This window comes from Doryrhamphus excisus, linkage group LG11 (genome assembly GCF_037039965.1).
Source record: "Doryrhamphus excisus strain RoL-2023G ecotype Guam linkage group LG11, RoL_Dexc_Guam_v1.1, whole genome shotgun sequence".
In the NCBI taxonomy this organism is placed as follows: domain Eukaryota; kingdom Metazoa; phylum Chordata; class Actinopteri; order Syngnathiformes; family Syngnathidae; genus Doryrhamphus; species Doryrhamphus excisus.
Genome location: NC_136367.1, coordinates 11,710,619 through 11,726,130, shown reverse-complemented (window position 1 = coordinate 11,726,130; position 15,512 = coordinate 11,710,619). Strand labels below are relative to the sequence as shown.

The 15,512-nt window shown below is 41.7% G+C and overlaps 2 protein-coding genes across 2 annotated transcripts in view; both read right to left on the bottom strand.

The window, feature by feature from the left end:
- LOC131125811 (integrin beta-1-like) overlaps positions 1-631 on the bottom strand; it is a 30,943-nt gene extending 30,312 nt beyond the window's left edge. Inside the window, exon 1 of the mRNA XM_058068118.2 lies at positions 276-631. The gene's annotated coding sequence lies outside the window, so the exon portion shown is untranslated. The remainder of the gene's footprint in view (positions 1-275) is intronic.
- A 4,190-nt stretch (positions 632-4,821) lies between these two features.
- The window catches only part of LOC131125806 (neuropilin-1a-like), a 60,364-nt gene continuing 49,673 nt past the window's right edge, over positions 4,822-15,512 (bottom strand). The window contains exons 12-18 of the mRNA XM_058067692.2: positions 14,839-14,988; positions 14,564-14,608; positions 10,995-11,132; positions 9,926-10,221; positions 9,759-9,855; positions 9,623-9,667; positions 4,822-9,536 (exon numbers count right to left, since the gene is read on the bottom strand). Coding sequence (XP_057923675.2) covers positions 9,262-9,536; positions 9,623-9,667; positions 9,759-9,855; positions 9,926-10,221; positions 10,995-11,132; positions 14,564-14,608; positions 14,839-14,988 — 1,046 coding nt within the window. The 3' untranslated portion in view covers positions 4,822-9,261. The remainder of the gene's footprint in view (positions 9,537-9,622; positions 9,668-9,758; positions 9,856-9,925; positions 10,222-10,994; positions 11,133-14,563; positions 14,609-14,838; positions 14,989-15,512) is intronic.

Below are 15,512 nucleotides of genomic sequence, written 5' to 3'. Positions count from 1 at the left end.
TGATGAATCAGTTGCTGAACAAATAAAAGGCAGTTTGTTCGACTCAATGACCTACTTTCTGTAAAACTTTAAGAAACAACAAGAGATTAGGAAACAATAAACCAAGAGTCGCAATAGTACTACACGTAATTATCTTTGCTTAAAAGTGACGTTAAAGTTAATCCCCACCCAAAAGTTGTGGCCTGAAGACACACATTCCTCCTTTTGTCGTCTTGTCTCCATGTTGTTAAATGCGTACTTTAAAAGGTGAACGAAAGTAAAGTGTTAAAACTCACCTTTTTTATTGACGATTTGTGTCGTAGAGTCAACGTAGCATTTAATCCTCAGGAAGTCTTCGTTCAAAAAGAGATCATTCAACTTTAAAGCAGCGAGTTTAGGTTAGCGGAAAGCTTGTCAGGGTTCACTTGGTTTTCTGTCAGACGTTCCAACTTTTCAAGAGCGGGCCTTTGTCTTTGCCGCTAATATTTAGTCATCGTTAACAAAATAGATAAGCGGCGAGGAGTCATCGGCAAGTCACACCACGTTACAGCCGAAGCTTGTCCTCCTTCTTCCCTGTTAGTTCCCTGTTAGGAAATCTTTTTTTTTCCTGGTGATGTTTCTCTCCCTCCCCCGTTGTGAACAAACCTCTTCTTCTTCGTAGACCCCGCCCAACCAGCAACTGCAGCGGCGCGTAGCGGACACTGCAACAAGCACACCTGGGAAACCACGCGACATCTTCGACGTCATGCAGTCATCTTTTTGGCGCATGCTCACAAGCAGGCGTGTATAGCTGTGTACATTCAGCCATCCGTTTTCTATGCTTATTCTCAGCTGTGCACAGTTCATATATATATATATATATGTGTGTGTGTGTGTGTGTGTGTTGCTGCCTCTCTTAAAATAAATGGCAACATTGTAATTTGTAATTAAGTCATTGTCTCATTTCTGTTCATATAACTTAAACAGTTTAAGGCAGGGGTCTCAAACTCAATTTACTTGGGGGCCACTGGAGCTCGGGTCTGGGTGAGACTGGGACGCATCAGGTTTTACAAAAAAAAACAAAAAAAAAACATTTATTAAAAAAAAAAAATTTAAACTTCGCTTTGGTTCCAATTTTCTACAATAAAAGCTCTGATAAAACATTCCACTGTTCTCAAATATCTTAATTTTTATTTTTCTACAGAAAATAAGATGAAAAATAAATAAACAAATCAAGAATAAAGAAAATCAATCAATCAGTAATAAATAAATAAATATAATAATAATAATAGAACGGCAAATAATAAAAACTTAAGAAACCACACATAGTTGGTGGGTAGACAAATTATTTTTTTCAGATTAAAATGAACAAAGCATTATTAGAGCCCTGTAGACATGACAAAACACGACTATAGTCACATTTATACTCTTTTTATTTACAACATATTGCGCAACTGCAGGGTCTTGAGACACATGCTAACTCGCAAACTAGAGAGCTAGCGACCTAAACGGTAGCCTTCAAGTTATTTCCTTTAAACTTACCACTTCCACACGGATAGGGAGGATAACTATTAACAGTTATTTAACCTTTAACATGAACATTAATTAAACGTAATAATTTTTTCTGGGTACATGATACCATATAGCATCCAGATCAAACTTTAACATTAAACTTTCATATCAAGACGGGGGCCTCAAACTAGTGTCCTGCGGGCCACATTTGGCACCTTAGCTGAAGTGAGTAATCACTACTGCAAAGCATTGTACCATTAGAATGAAGTGAGTACACTTAATAGGTTGAACAAAGTGAGCTAAACTTGTGCCTTTAGATTCGAGTTAACGAGACACATGTGAGTTTATAGTACTCAAACAATACTATCTGAATTATTTATTTAGCTTTAGTAATTCTAACTTTAAATTGAGTCTTTGTAGCTTAAACAATAAGGGTTGCTTTGACTTAACTGAAAAACAATGTTGTACTTATAATGTTTGAGTTAATAAACTTTAATGATTTAAGGCAATCGGTTTCCTCAAACCATTTGAGTTCAACTAACTTGTCAGGTTTTACAGTGTATATGTTTATATGTATACCCTATTTTCTGGACTATAAGTCGCTCATAAGTCGCACAAGGCTAAAAATACATAATTAGGTAGAAAAAAAACATACATAAGTCGCACTGGAGTATAAGTCGCATTTTTTGCGGGTAATTTATTTTCCAAACTACTTGACCAAAACAGACATTACGTCCTCTTGGAAGGCAAGTTCTAACAATAAAAGAATAGAGAACAGGCTGAATAGGTGTAAGATATGCTAACACAATGGTTATTCAGCTACACCAAAAATAAACATGAACACAAAAGGTGTCCAGTGTTTATGGAACATAAACACTTTTTTCATTTATAAGTCGCTCTGGAGTATAAGTCGCAGGAACAGCCAACCTATGAAAAAAAGTGTGACTTATAGTTTTGAAAATACTGTATATGTATATATGTGTATATATACAGTGCATCCGGAAAGTATTCACAGCGCTTCACTTTTTCTACATTTTGTCATGTTACAGCCTCATTCCAAACTGAATTAAATTAATCTCTTACCTCAAAATTCTACACAAAATACTCCATTATGACAATGTGAAAAAGTTTTTTTTGACTTTTTTTGAATTTATTAAAAATAGAAAACAAAAAAATCACATTTACACAAGTATTCACAGCCTTTGCCATGAAGCTCAAAATTGAGCTCAGGTGCATCTTTTTTCCACTGATCATCCTTGAGATCTTTCTACAGCTTAATTGGAGTCCACCTGCAGTAAATTCAGTTGATTGGACATGATTTGGAAATATAATAACTGTCTATATAAGGTCCCACAGTTGACTGTGCATGTCAGAGCACAAACACCAAGCATGAAGTCAAAAGAACTGTCTGTAGACCTGCGAGACAGGATTGTCTTGAGGCACAAATCTGGGGAAGGATACAGAAAAATTTCTGCTGCTTTGAAGGTCCCAATGAGCACAGTGGCCTCCATTATTCGTAAATGGAAGACGTTTGGAACCACCAGGACTCTTCCTAGAGCTGGCCGGCCTTCTAAACTGAGTGATCGGGGAAGAAGGGCCTTAGTCAGGGAGGTGACCAAGGCCCCGATGGTCACTCTGTCAGAGCTCCAGCGTTCCTCTGTGGAGAGAGGAGAGCCTTCCAGAAGGACAACCATCTCTGCAGCAATCCACCAATCAGGCCTGTATGGTAGAGTGGCCAGACGAAAGCCACTCCTTAGTAAAAGGAACATGGCAGCCCGTCTGGAATTTGCCAAAAAGCACCTGAATGACTCTCAGACCATGAGAAACAAAATTCTCTGGTCTGATGGCTTTCGTCTGGCCATTCTACCATACAGGCCTGATTGGTGGATTGCTGCAGAGATGGTTGTCCTTCTGGAAGGCTCTCCTCTCTCCACAGAGGAACGCTGGAGCTCTGACAGAGTGACCATCGGGGCCTTGGTCACCTCCCTGACTAAGGCCCTTCTTCCCCGATCACTCAGTTTAGACGGCCGGGCCAGCTCTAGGAAGAGTCCTGGTGGTTCCAAACGTCTTCCATTTACGAATAATGGAGGCCACTGTGCTCATTGGGACCTTCAAAGCAGCAGAAATTTTTCTGTATCCTTCCCCAGATTTGTGCCTCAAGACAATCCTGTCTCGCAGGTCTACAGACAGTTCTTTTGACTTCATGCTTGGTGTTTGTGCTCTGACATGCACAGTCAACTGTGGGACCTTATATAGACAGTTATTATATTTCCAAATAATGTCCAATCAACTGAATTTACTGCAGGTGGACTCCAATTAAGCTGTAGAAAGATCTCAAGGATGATCAGTGGAAAAAAGATGCACCTGAGCTCAATTTTGAGCTTCATGGCAAAGGCTGTGAATACTTATGTAAATGTGATTTTTTTGTTTTCTATTTTTAATAAATTCAAAAAAAGTCAAAAAAAACTTTTTCACATTGTCATAATGGAGTATTTTGTGTAGAATTTTGAGGTAAGAGATTAATTTAATACAATTTGGAATGAGGCTGTAACATGACAAAATGTAGAAAAAGTGAAGCGCTGTGAATACTTTCCGGATGCACTGTATATAGGCTGCATGGTATAGTGGTTAGCACACAGGCCTCACAGCTAGGAGACCCGAGTTCGATGCCACCCACGCCATCTCTGTGTGGAGTTTGCATGTTCTCCCCGTGCATGCATGGGTTTTCTCCGGGTACTCCGGTTTCCTCCCACATTCCAAAAACATTAATTAATTCATTCATTCATTTTCTACCGCTTTTTCCTCACAACTGTCGCGCGGGCTGCTGGAGCCTATCCCAGCTGTCTTCGGGCGAGAGGCGGGGTACACCCAGGATTGGTGGCCAGCCAATCACAGGGCACATATAGACAAACAACCATTCACACTCACATTCATACCTATGGACAATTTGGAGTGGCCAATTAACCTAGCATGTTTTTGGAATGTGGGAGGAAACCGGAGTACCCGGAGAAAACCCACGCATGCACGGGGAGAACATGCAAACTCTACACAGAGATGGCCGAGGGTGGAATTGAACCCTGGTCTCCTAGCTGTGAGGTCTGCGTGCTAACCACTTTTCCGTCGTGCTGCCCCATTATAAAAACATGCTAGGTTAATTGGCCACTCCAAATTGTCCATAGGTATGAATGTGAGTGTGAATGGTTGTTTGTCTATATGTGCCCTGTGATTGGCTGGCCACCAGTCCAGGGTGTATACCTGCCTCTCAACTGAAGACAGCTGGGATAGGCTCCAGCATACCTATGACCTTAGTGAGGATAAGCTGCATAGGAAATGGATGGATGGGTAGTTGTATTACATTATATACTTGTAATTTTACAAGTATATTGTGACCATTGACCAATATCATGAAATAAATGCTGTATGATTTCAAATGTATTATTAGCGTAGAAAGCATAAAAGAGAAAAGAGCGTACTGTCACATTTAATGCAAACATTTATTTTATCCAATTCTTTGGAATGTAATCATCAACGATCTGCAACAACAGAGATGAGATCCATCTGGGCGTTGACCAGAGAATACAAACTTTTTTTTTTTTCTTGAATCACTTAAGGCCTCGCTGCTTTTTCCATTTTTGTCTATTTTTTTTCTGGACTGGAGACAGCAACATTACAGAAGCAGTTTGGAAAAGAAAGAAAGAAAGAAAAGGCAAACAAACTTTGTCACGTAGATCCATCGATGACGATACAAAAACCTCATAGCGAGTAAATAAACTTGACGCATTGAATCTTTTTTTTTTCCTTGTTTAAAATTGTACATCTGAGAATTAAAACACCTTCATCTGAAAGGATGTTGGAAAAAAATAAACCATAAACACATCCTATGAATTTTACACATTTCAGTGCAACATTTTTTTTTTTTCACGTGGAGTGCTGCAGCATCCTTTCACATTTCATGTTCTTATTAATTGAGCATCGACAGTACAAAAGTTAGCTCAGTCGACAAGAACATAACATTGGATACAATTTATGTGTCCAAAGCGACCACCACCGGCTTCAATGTTGGAGCGTATGAATCGAAACAAAATTGCTGACTGTGACGACTAAAAAAAGGAAGGTAATAATGTGACCCCCCCGCCCCGTCAAATTGGTGGTTATGTTGATAAAATGACATCAAATGAAGCCTGTGTTGGACCTTCAAGCATAGGAGCTGATAGTCTAGTCCTGTGGAGCAGTGTTTTTCAACCTTTTTTGAGCCACGGCACGTTTTTTGTAAAAATCTTGTGGCACACCACTAACCAAAAATGTTCCAAAATGTCACCACGACCTCACACGTGCATCAATAAGTCTATGGGAGGAACAAGGTAGGTGTTGCCACACGGACCAATATTACATTGCTCTGCCAGTCTTTACACCACAGACACTCCACAGTAGCCACGTTTTTACATCACCACTTTTTCTCTTTCCCAATCACCTTTCGGGAAACAATGGTATCCATGGAAAGGAATATTCCAATCTCTTGTCTACATGCGCCGTGAAAATCAACCAGAATAGTCAATAGGGCATGCCCAGTAAAACGTAAACATCAACATCACGTGATACCGGCTTCCCCAAATTATTCTTTCACTTGTTGGAATAACTCCATATTGCCAGTTTTTCGTCTGTCCAGTCTTGAAATTTAGTTTGAATCAAAAACAAACTTTGCTTAGTCCAGTGCCGATTGCTGGCCTCCATTTTTAAAAGTGAAGAACGTCTGGATCTGCGTGTTACGTCATATCTGAGCATGCGCTGAAAGAACGCACCCGGGATCAATTTAAACAGGAAAAGATCAAATTCAATCTTGCTAATATTTTATAATTAAACTCAGGACATGTTTTATATAGATATATATTTTCTTTTTTATAAAAGTGGACTTGTGAATGGTGTATAGAAGGGTTTAGATTCTGTTCCACAGATGGCGCTAATGCACACGAAAGCTGCTTGCCAACCGCCAATAAACAACAGAAGAAGAAAAACACCAGGAAGAAGAAGGCACCCTGACAACTTTCCGTTTGAGCGGGTACAAGATACCTCAATCGGATTGGTTAAAGGAATATTCCATCCCTGTTCAATTCTTTCCGTTTGAGCAAATAAACCAAAGTGAATTGGAATATTTGGGTCCATGTATACTATTGACATAATGGCTATTGACATAATATTTGCAAATGATGATTAATAAATGTTAATTATAAAAAGTGATATTGGATAATTCCTCACGGCACACCTGACGGTTTCTCAAGGTACACTAGTGTGCCCGCGGCACAGTGGTTGAAAATCACTGCTGTGGAGAATGCTGCAGCTGACACAACCTTCAAAAAGACAACACAACAACATTGTCATGGCAACCAAGTCTGTCAGCATCTACTCCCACAATGACCCTGAAGCGACCCTCCCTCCCTCCCTGGGTGGTGGTGGTGGTGGGTCCAGTGTTACCCTGTATGAAAGCATCCCAAGAGTCTTTGCTCGGTCACCTTCATCGTCCCAACAACAGAACCCAAACGACCACAAGGATTCACAAAACAAAACATCACGTTAGTTCGAAAAAAAAAAAAAAAAGCCACGCCAACGCAGGGCCGCCCCTACTTTACATGCACAACAACACGTGTTTTGTGTCAGATCGAGCACCAAGTCAGCCCGAGACGATGATTGACAGCATGTGGCAAAGTCAAATGGCAGGATTGATGTGCTCCCATTTCAATGCCTGATGCTGTAATGGTACAGCTCTTGTCTTTTGTGGTTGTTGGTACAATCCCAGCCCTAGACAGTATATTAGTTATTTTGCAATGTTGGATCCCAATAAACTTAATAAAAAACCAGGGGCAGCCCTGCACAAATGTCACATGTGTGCCTTTTGGGAGTCCGTCCGTCCGCACAAAAGGGGGTGTTCTCTCGAAAAGAGAGCTCCAGTAGAAATATATTAAAACTTATATACAATATGATAGAAGGTGTGCCGTGTAAACCAGGCTTTTTACACACGACACACACGTGGATGTAAGAATTGACCCCTCCATGTTTGCACACACAGCTTGACTGTCCAGAAAATGTCAAAAATCATTTTCTGACTCATTTTCCTACGTGCCCGTGTGTGTGTAACAAAACAAAAAAAACAAGGCAACAAAAAAAAATAGAGGTGAAAAAAGGCACTGTTGGAACACACACACACACACACTTGAAATAAAAAAGCACATTCATGTAAACCAGGGGTCACCAACCTTTTTGAGGCCGAGGGCTACTTTGTGAGCACGGATCGTATGAAGGGCTACATGACCTGTTTGCGGTGAACTTCCAAAATGACAAAACTGCACGGATCACTTTTTAGTAATGAGAACAAAAGGAATAGTAGTAGTAACACTATGTGAAGCGACTGCTCACATATCAATGTTCATTATTTTACACAATAATGGTAACAAAACCAAGAAACATTTATTTATGTGCTGACATATTTGAAAGTCAGAGGGAACACCTTTCTGTTATTTTTTCACCTGCCTAGTGAAAAAAGTCCTTTGTTTGTCCAAAGCTGCCTTTAACAAACGGGCCTTTTCCGTCCTTAATGCGCTGCCGGGTGGGTAGCTCGCATTCAAGCTTTCGTGACAAGTTTTCAAGTGTCTCTCCAAATTGTGCCTCTTTGGTATTGCAACAGTCGTCCCGCAAATAAGACACATACATTTTTCTTCAAAATACGTCAAGAAAAATTCTTCCTCCCAATTACTGTGGAAAATGTAAGTCCTTTTTCGCTTTTCTGCCATGTTTTTGGGGGCTAAACTGCACGAGTAAGCTAACTCCTCACCGCTGCACTATATCGGAAAAACGGTGAGCGGACGCGTGTGCACACATGAACTTTGACTTAGGTAACAGTTTGTTATAAAATATTTTTGTTTTAATTTTTGATGTTATAAGACGATAAAAAAAAAAACATTAATGTGAGCGGTGGCACGGTGGTCTAGTGGTTAGTGCGCAGACCTCACAGCGAGGAGACCAGGGTTCAATTCCACCCTTGGCCATCTCTTGTGTGGAGTTTGCATGTTCTCCCCGTGCATGCGTGGGTTTTCTCCGGGTACTCCGGTTTCCTCCCACATTCCAAAAACATGCTAGGTTAATTGGCCACTCCAAATTGTCCATAGGTATGAATGTGAGTGTGAATGGTTGTTTGTCTATATGTGCCCTGTGATTGGCTGGCCACCAGACCAGGGTGTACCCCACCTCTCGCCCCAAAGACAGCTGGGATAGGCTCCAGCACCCCCGCGACCCTCGTGAGGAAAAGCGGTAGAAAATGAATGAATGAACATGAATGTAAGCAATTCTGATTCAAAATTTAAAGAACAAAATAACAATGATAATTTGTGACCAGTGCTATTTTTAGAAGATGCCTCGCAGGCGCCTTAAGTGGTCCGTGTGGGCGCATGGGCGTCCGCGGGCACAGCGTTGGTGACCCCTGATGTAAACACACACTTCACATACTTTAAATGGAAAAACAAAACAAAAAAAAAACAATAAATTGTTTTAATCATGTCTCAACACATGATGGGATCACAGGAAATCAATAAAGCACACACACACACACACTCACACACTCACACACACACACACACAAAGAACAAATAGAATCTTTTTTCGCTGTACAGTATCTTTATACACAGTGTCCCCTACTGGTCAGTCTGTTTCACTGACGCTCCTGAGTAAAAAAAAAAGATGGCGTCTGCTTTTTGTCATCCCACCCTGAAATGCCGTCATCTGCCCCCCCCCCAACCCGCCACCTCATGCCTCCGAGTAGTTACTCTGTCCGTTCATCTTATCCTTCTTGAGCTTGACGCCGTCCACCAGCTCAAAGTTGTAGTTCTCCAAGGCGGACAAGTTCCTGTCCGTCATGGCGCTCTGCGAGCAGGCGCAGTAGAGCACCACGCCGCATATGGCACCCAGGAAGACGCCCAGCGCTGACATGGCAATGATGGTTATCAGGATGGGGTCCAGCGTCTTCAGCATGTTGTCCGCACTGCCGAGGTCGCCCGTCTCCTGGGATAGGGAGTCCATGGCTGCGAGAGGGGGGGGGGACAACGAGGACATAAGGTCACGCCCTTCAGACAAATTAATAAATACACAAACTTTATTGGAGACGTACGCAGGATGAAGATCTCAGTGGGTGGGGATGGAGAAACTTGGGGATCTGAGGAGGACAAAGTCATTATAGGAAAACCCCCAATACGATGTAACCCCCCCACCGTTAGACTCCATTCGCTAACCACATGAACTGTTACCTTTACAGTCGTCAGTGTTGAGTCCATCTAGAATGTGGATGTTGTCTACAGCAATGTGTCCTGTCACGTGTCTGTCAGCCACGCCCTCCACCACCACCTGGAAACACAACATACTTTCAGTTTCATGTCCATATGAACATATAAAAACTAAAATAAGACAGACATACTCGATAGGGGACACTGGATCTCGGTAGTAAAACTCGTCCTTCCTTCCACCGCGCCCCCTGGTGGCCGCTGACGGTCCATAGGATGCTCCCCCAATGATGCCCCTCTTTCTCCTTGTGTTGTCTGATGTGGAGTACCCCAGGGTGCTGACCCATCATGTGGTACCAGAAAGACACGCACAGGTCGGTGTCCGGCGCCGTGACGGGAAGGCTGTATAGCCTCGCTACTCGCTCCCCCTCTTCTTCACTTTTGACCCAAGAGTCACTCAAATGCATGTAGATGAAGTTCCCCTCTCGTCCTGCAGGAGGCAGCATAGGACAAGGTATGAATTACAATCAATCACAATCGCCTTTATTGTCATTGTATTGCATACAACGGAATTTGAGTGCAACTCCATGGTGCATTTGGTAATGGTAATGGTAATGGTAATGGTAATGGTAATGGTAATGGTAATGGTAATGGTAATGGTAATGGTAATGGTAATGGTAATGGTTTTATTTCATGTGAACATGCATCAGATTACAATTGAGTGCATCCCATAATCAGTTCCCAGTTCCACATGTCCAAAAGGAGTAGGAAGAAGCAAAGCTTATTAAATCCTACCCCTCCATCTGGTATTTTTACAATTACTAACTGTTACATTTGTTCACTTCCTGCTTTCCATGATGCATTTGGTAGGAGGTGGTATGAGCATCCAATGCCATAATGGGTACCATAGTAAGTGTCAATATAGTGATATATATAGCACATCATGACCGGTTCAAGACTCTTCATTTCAGTTAATTTAGGCATTTTTATGGTTGGAAATGCTTTATTAAGCCACAAAATATGTAACATCAGTCCTTTGTCCTTTGTGTTTAACAGCTTTTCTTGCATGAGTTCGACTACTCGGTGTTCTGGTATCATGCACCATAACACATGAGCTTTAATGAAAGTAGAGATCAAGTGTTGTTCCAACACGGCGGACATTCTTTACACATGATGTTTGTTTTTCGGAAGCATTGCGGAAAAAGACTTCAGCTTCCGCTTTCCAACTGCAGCAACACACTCACAAACACTCACATGACTTACCCGTGTGGTCAAGAGTCGGCAGTCTGTGCGTGGCCGGAGCACCGTTGGTCTGGATGAGCCACTCAGCGCCGGAGCCCGTCTCCGTGGTCCAACCGCAGAAGGACGTGAAGTCAAAGTTGCAGTCAAACCACAAGTTGTCTACAGCCCAGAGGAACAGAGACAAGTGGTTACACACTGGAAGTTGGACCACCATATCCTGTGGCCTCCTGTGGCCTCCTTTGGCCTGGAGGCAGCGGTGATGTGACGTGGACACCCACAAAGCCGCTTGGAGAGTCGCATGTTTGATCGCTCTTGCATCGGATCTCAGGAAAGGCAACACGGCACTGAGGTCAGTCATGTTCTATGGTGGCTTACCCTGAACATACTGCTCATGTTAAGTAAGTCAAGATGGCCAAGTTTGTATTTCACAGTCTTGGCAAAGACTCAACATGCTGTTTCTGTGCTACGTTCAGGTTTATTTTCCAGTAGCGTGAGGAAAAGTATGCTTGTAAAATCAGTATTCCCAAACTAGTCCCACTGTACGATGGTAGGGAGGGCTTCCACCAAACTAAATCCTGCTGCAGATGCACTCGTGTAGAGACAGACACATTGGTGGAGGGCGTCTTCCTCCATGAAACCCCTCAAGATGACACAAACATATGTTTGGGATCAGGAGCGTGACAGGGAAAGGGCGTGGTGCCGCCAACATGCGGATGTGGCTTGTCGAAAACCTTAAAATAAAACCAAACGCAAAAAAATGTTCCCACACTCTACTAGTCTTGCAGCACTGCCAGCTAACACTTTTATTTACTATGTGCATGCCACACCAGTAGATGGCGCTGTCACGTCATTAGAATAGCCTTCATCAGGGCATATTAGCGGTGTAGGAAGTATACTCGACTATGCTCGTGTCTTTTAAAATACTCCTTGACATCAAAATGGAAATGGTCTTGTTTCTACAATGCAGCCTTTGTAAGGATCTGCAGAATGCTGTGAAATGTATTTGTTTATTAGGAAAATTCCATATTCACAAATCCATATGCAAGCCAAATATTCACCGGTTTTCTTCTGAACTGAAAATATGATATGAATGACTGAAGCTTATATTCAAAAACAGAAAAGCACTGAAAACCTTTCATACACTGGAGAACATTCTAAAAACAACTCATACGAAGAAGTGACATGTTTTCTATTTTTATTTTGTTGTTCTTATTTTCAAGCAATATCCCTCGCACATTCCTTTCTTTGTTATTTATTTATTTTTTATTTATGTTGACATTGTTCTGCAGAATTTCACTTTTATGTTCCTGTAATTCTGCTTATGTTGTTATTGTTTTGTACAATTGAAGCTTGTAATAAAATATAAAAAAAGATAATAATAATAGTAGCAGTAATAAAGTTTCATTTACTCATTACATCTAAAAAAAATTTAAAAAATGTGTTATTTATTTTTTATTTTTATTTATGTTGACATTGTTCTGTAGAATTTCACTTTTATGTTCCTGTAATTCTGCTTATAGTTATTGTTTTGTACAATTGAAGCTTGTAATAAAATATAAAAAAAGATAATAATAATAGTAGCAGTAATAAAGTTTCAATAAAACATTTACTCATAACGTCTAAAAAAAATGTCTCCATTGACCACCTAAAGATCTGTTTTGAAATGTCCACATTGTTGTTATAGTTGTTACCAGTTCCCAGAACACAAGGGCCCGATATAAAAGGCCTCTTTGTGTGTTGACAGGTTAATAGACTGCACGGATGAGCCCGGAGCTGCTGTCTCCATGCCATGTTTTGGCTGCGTTAATTGAGACCCAGGAGGCCAACGTACAATGGCCGCATCTCCGAACGGAGTCCTGTCTTTTGCATTTTGCCCACCTCTTCCATCTTTCTTGCGCTTTGTTCTGTCAGCCATTCTTTGACCTTTCCGCCTTTTCAAGCTCCATTATTATTGTCCTGGAAAAGAGTTGAATGAAGGGACGCGACGTGCTCCTTGGAAGAGCGTGAACCGGAGGACTGAGACAACTCATGTTGTGGATCATCAAGGAGGAAAAAACAAACGGAGTGACAAAAACAAAGTGTTCCTGTTCCCTGCTTAGCTGTGTTTCTTGCTAATTGTATTCCATGGGACTCAGGGCATACTCACATTAGGCCATTTGGGCGTAATAATCTGACGTATTAAACTTTATCTGGATTATTCTCGGGCTGCACGGTGTTCTAGTGGTTAGCGCGCAGACCTCACAGCTAGAAGAACAGGGTTCAATTCCACCCTCTGCCATCTCTGTGTGGAACTCTGAGTGGCAGAAAACAGCATGGCGGACGAGTGGTTAGCACGCAGACCTCACAGCTAGGAGACCCGAGTTCAATCCCACCCTCAAGTTTGCATGTTCTTTTCGTGCATGAGTGGGTTTTCTCCGGGTACTCCGGTTTCCTCCCACATTCCAAAAACATGCTAGGTTAATTAGCCACTCCAAATTGTCCATAGGTATGAATGTGAGTGTGAATGGTTGTTTGTCTATATGTGCCCTGTGATTGGCTGGCCACCAGTCCAGGGTGTACCCCGCATCTCGCCTGAAGACAGCTGGGATAGGCTCCAGCACAACCGCGACCCTCGTGAGGAAAAAAGTGGTAGAAAATGAATGAATGAATGAATGAATTATGTCCACTTTTTTTTTAAGATTATTTCTAAAGCGTGTTTGACTTTTGGATTATTTTGAGCTTTGGTATTTTCATAATAAATGATTCATAACATGCAAGGAGCGATTGTTTTCCCGCCATTCTATGACGGGGTGGACAAAAGTTTTGACTCTGGGCCACATTGAGTTTAAAAAAAATGTCCATTGTTATGCATAACATTCCATCGAGAAAGAGCTAGAGACGTGTAGGTTGGCGATACATACAGTATATGGTGTATATTTAATTGTACTGCTGTGTGTGTTCAGGTCAAGTTATAAAACAGCATCAGGCTCTGTGTGACTGTGAGGACACTCCACTGGGCTCCACTGGGCTACGGACTACGGACCATCGGAGCCGAGGAGTGTTTGCTCTGGTGTGCACGAGATAATTATGACGAAAAATGTAACGTAATTAATAAAATAAATGGGTTACCGCATTAACGCATTTTTGATTGAAAATGCGTTAATGCGTTGTTTAATCATATGATAAATATTGATTAAATATATTTAATCACGATTAATCACACTTCCGGTGGTTAACTCGGAATTAATCACAGTTAATCGCATATAGAAATAAGTTTTACCCGTAAAAGTAGGTGAAATGTTTTTGTGGTATATAGATTAAATACGCAACTACAACCATAACTACATCAATTTTGTGTAAAGGTGTTCAATTTTTGAAATATGGACCATAATTTAAAAATATATATTTTTTATAATTGTTGTGAATATGTCACTTTCTTCACATACATTGATGGCTGTGTTGTTAATTGTTGTTAGTAAGTGCTGTTAATTGCACTCCTATGACAGTCATGGAAATGAAAGCGAGAGGATGCAACGTTTGGAAGAGATATCGATGTTCCAAACCCAAAGAACAACAACAAGGAGCTCAGAGACACAGCAGGAAGTTCTCACCTGGTATGAAGTACTTGAAAGGGTCAGCGGCTGTGACGCCTCCCGCTGCACACAGATGGAACAGGCAAGAAAGGGTCAAAGGTTAGCTACTCTGGTCCCACCCCCACAGATGCACACGACTATTGACTTTACTTTGAAGCCATGCATCAGTTTATATAACACAAGGACAAATTGTTTTCTATGTGAAAAACATCAAGCGTATGAATAGAAAAAGTGAAAAAGATATTTTGAAGAGTGATACAATTCAGATGAAAGGCTGGAACTTAGCGGTCTACCTGCCACCGTGGCGAAGTCCTCGGATGTGCCGGTCTCAGCAGACAGCGTGGTAACGGGTACGGTGATGGGCGCCGTGGTGGTTGCCCCAAAAGTGGTCAATGGAATGGTGGAAGTGGGCGGGGTGGTGGGCGGGCCCGTGGTTGTGATGTCTGAATGAGGACCAGAGCGCCATTTTAAAATGACATTCATGAAAAATAGCACACATCATATTTACATTCAAGGCAAATTATCATCCTTTCATTCCATCCATCCATCCATTTTCGACGCTGTTTAATCATCACTTGGGTCACGGGGGGTGCTGATGAGGTACACCTTGGACTGGTCTCCAGCCAATCACAGGGCACATATAGACAAACAACCATTCACACTCACATTCATACCTATGGACAATTTGGAGTTGCTAATTAACCTAGCATGTTTTTGGAATGTGGGAGGAAACCGGAGTACCAGGAGAAAACCCACGCATGCACGGGGAGAACATGCAAACTCCACACAGAGATGGCCGAGGGTGGAATCGAACTTGAGTTCTAGACTTTTAATTCAAGTAAAACATTCATTCATTCATTTTCTAATGTTTTTGTGAGGAAACCGGAGTACCCGGAGAAAACCACCGCACGCACGCACAAGGAGAACTCCACACAGGGATGCCCAAGCAGAGATTCGAACCCGGGTC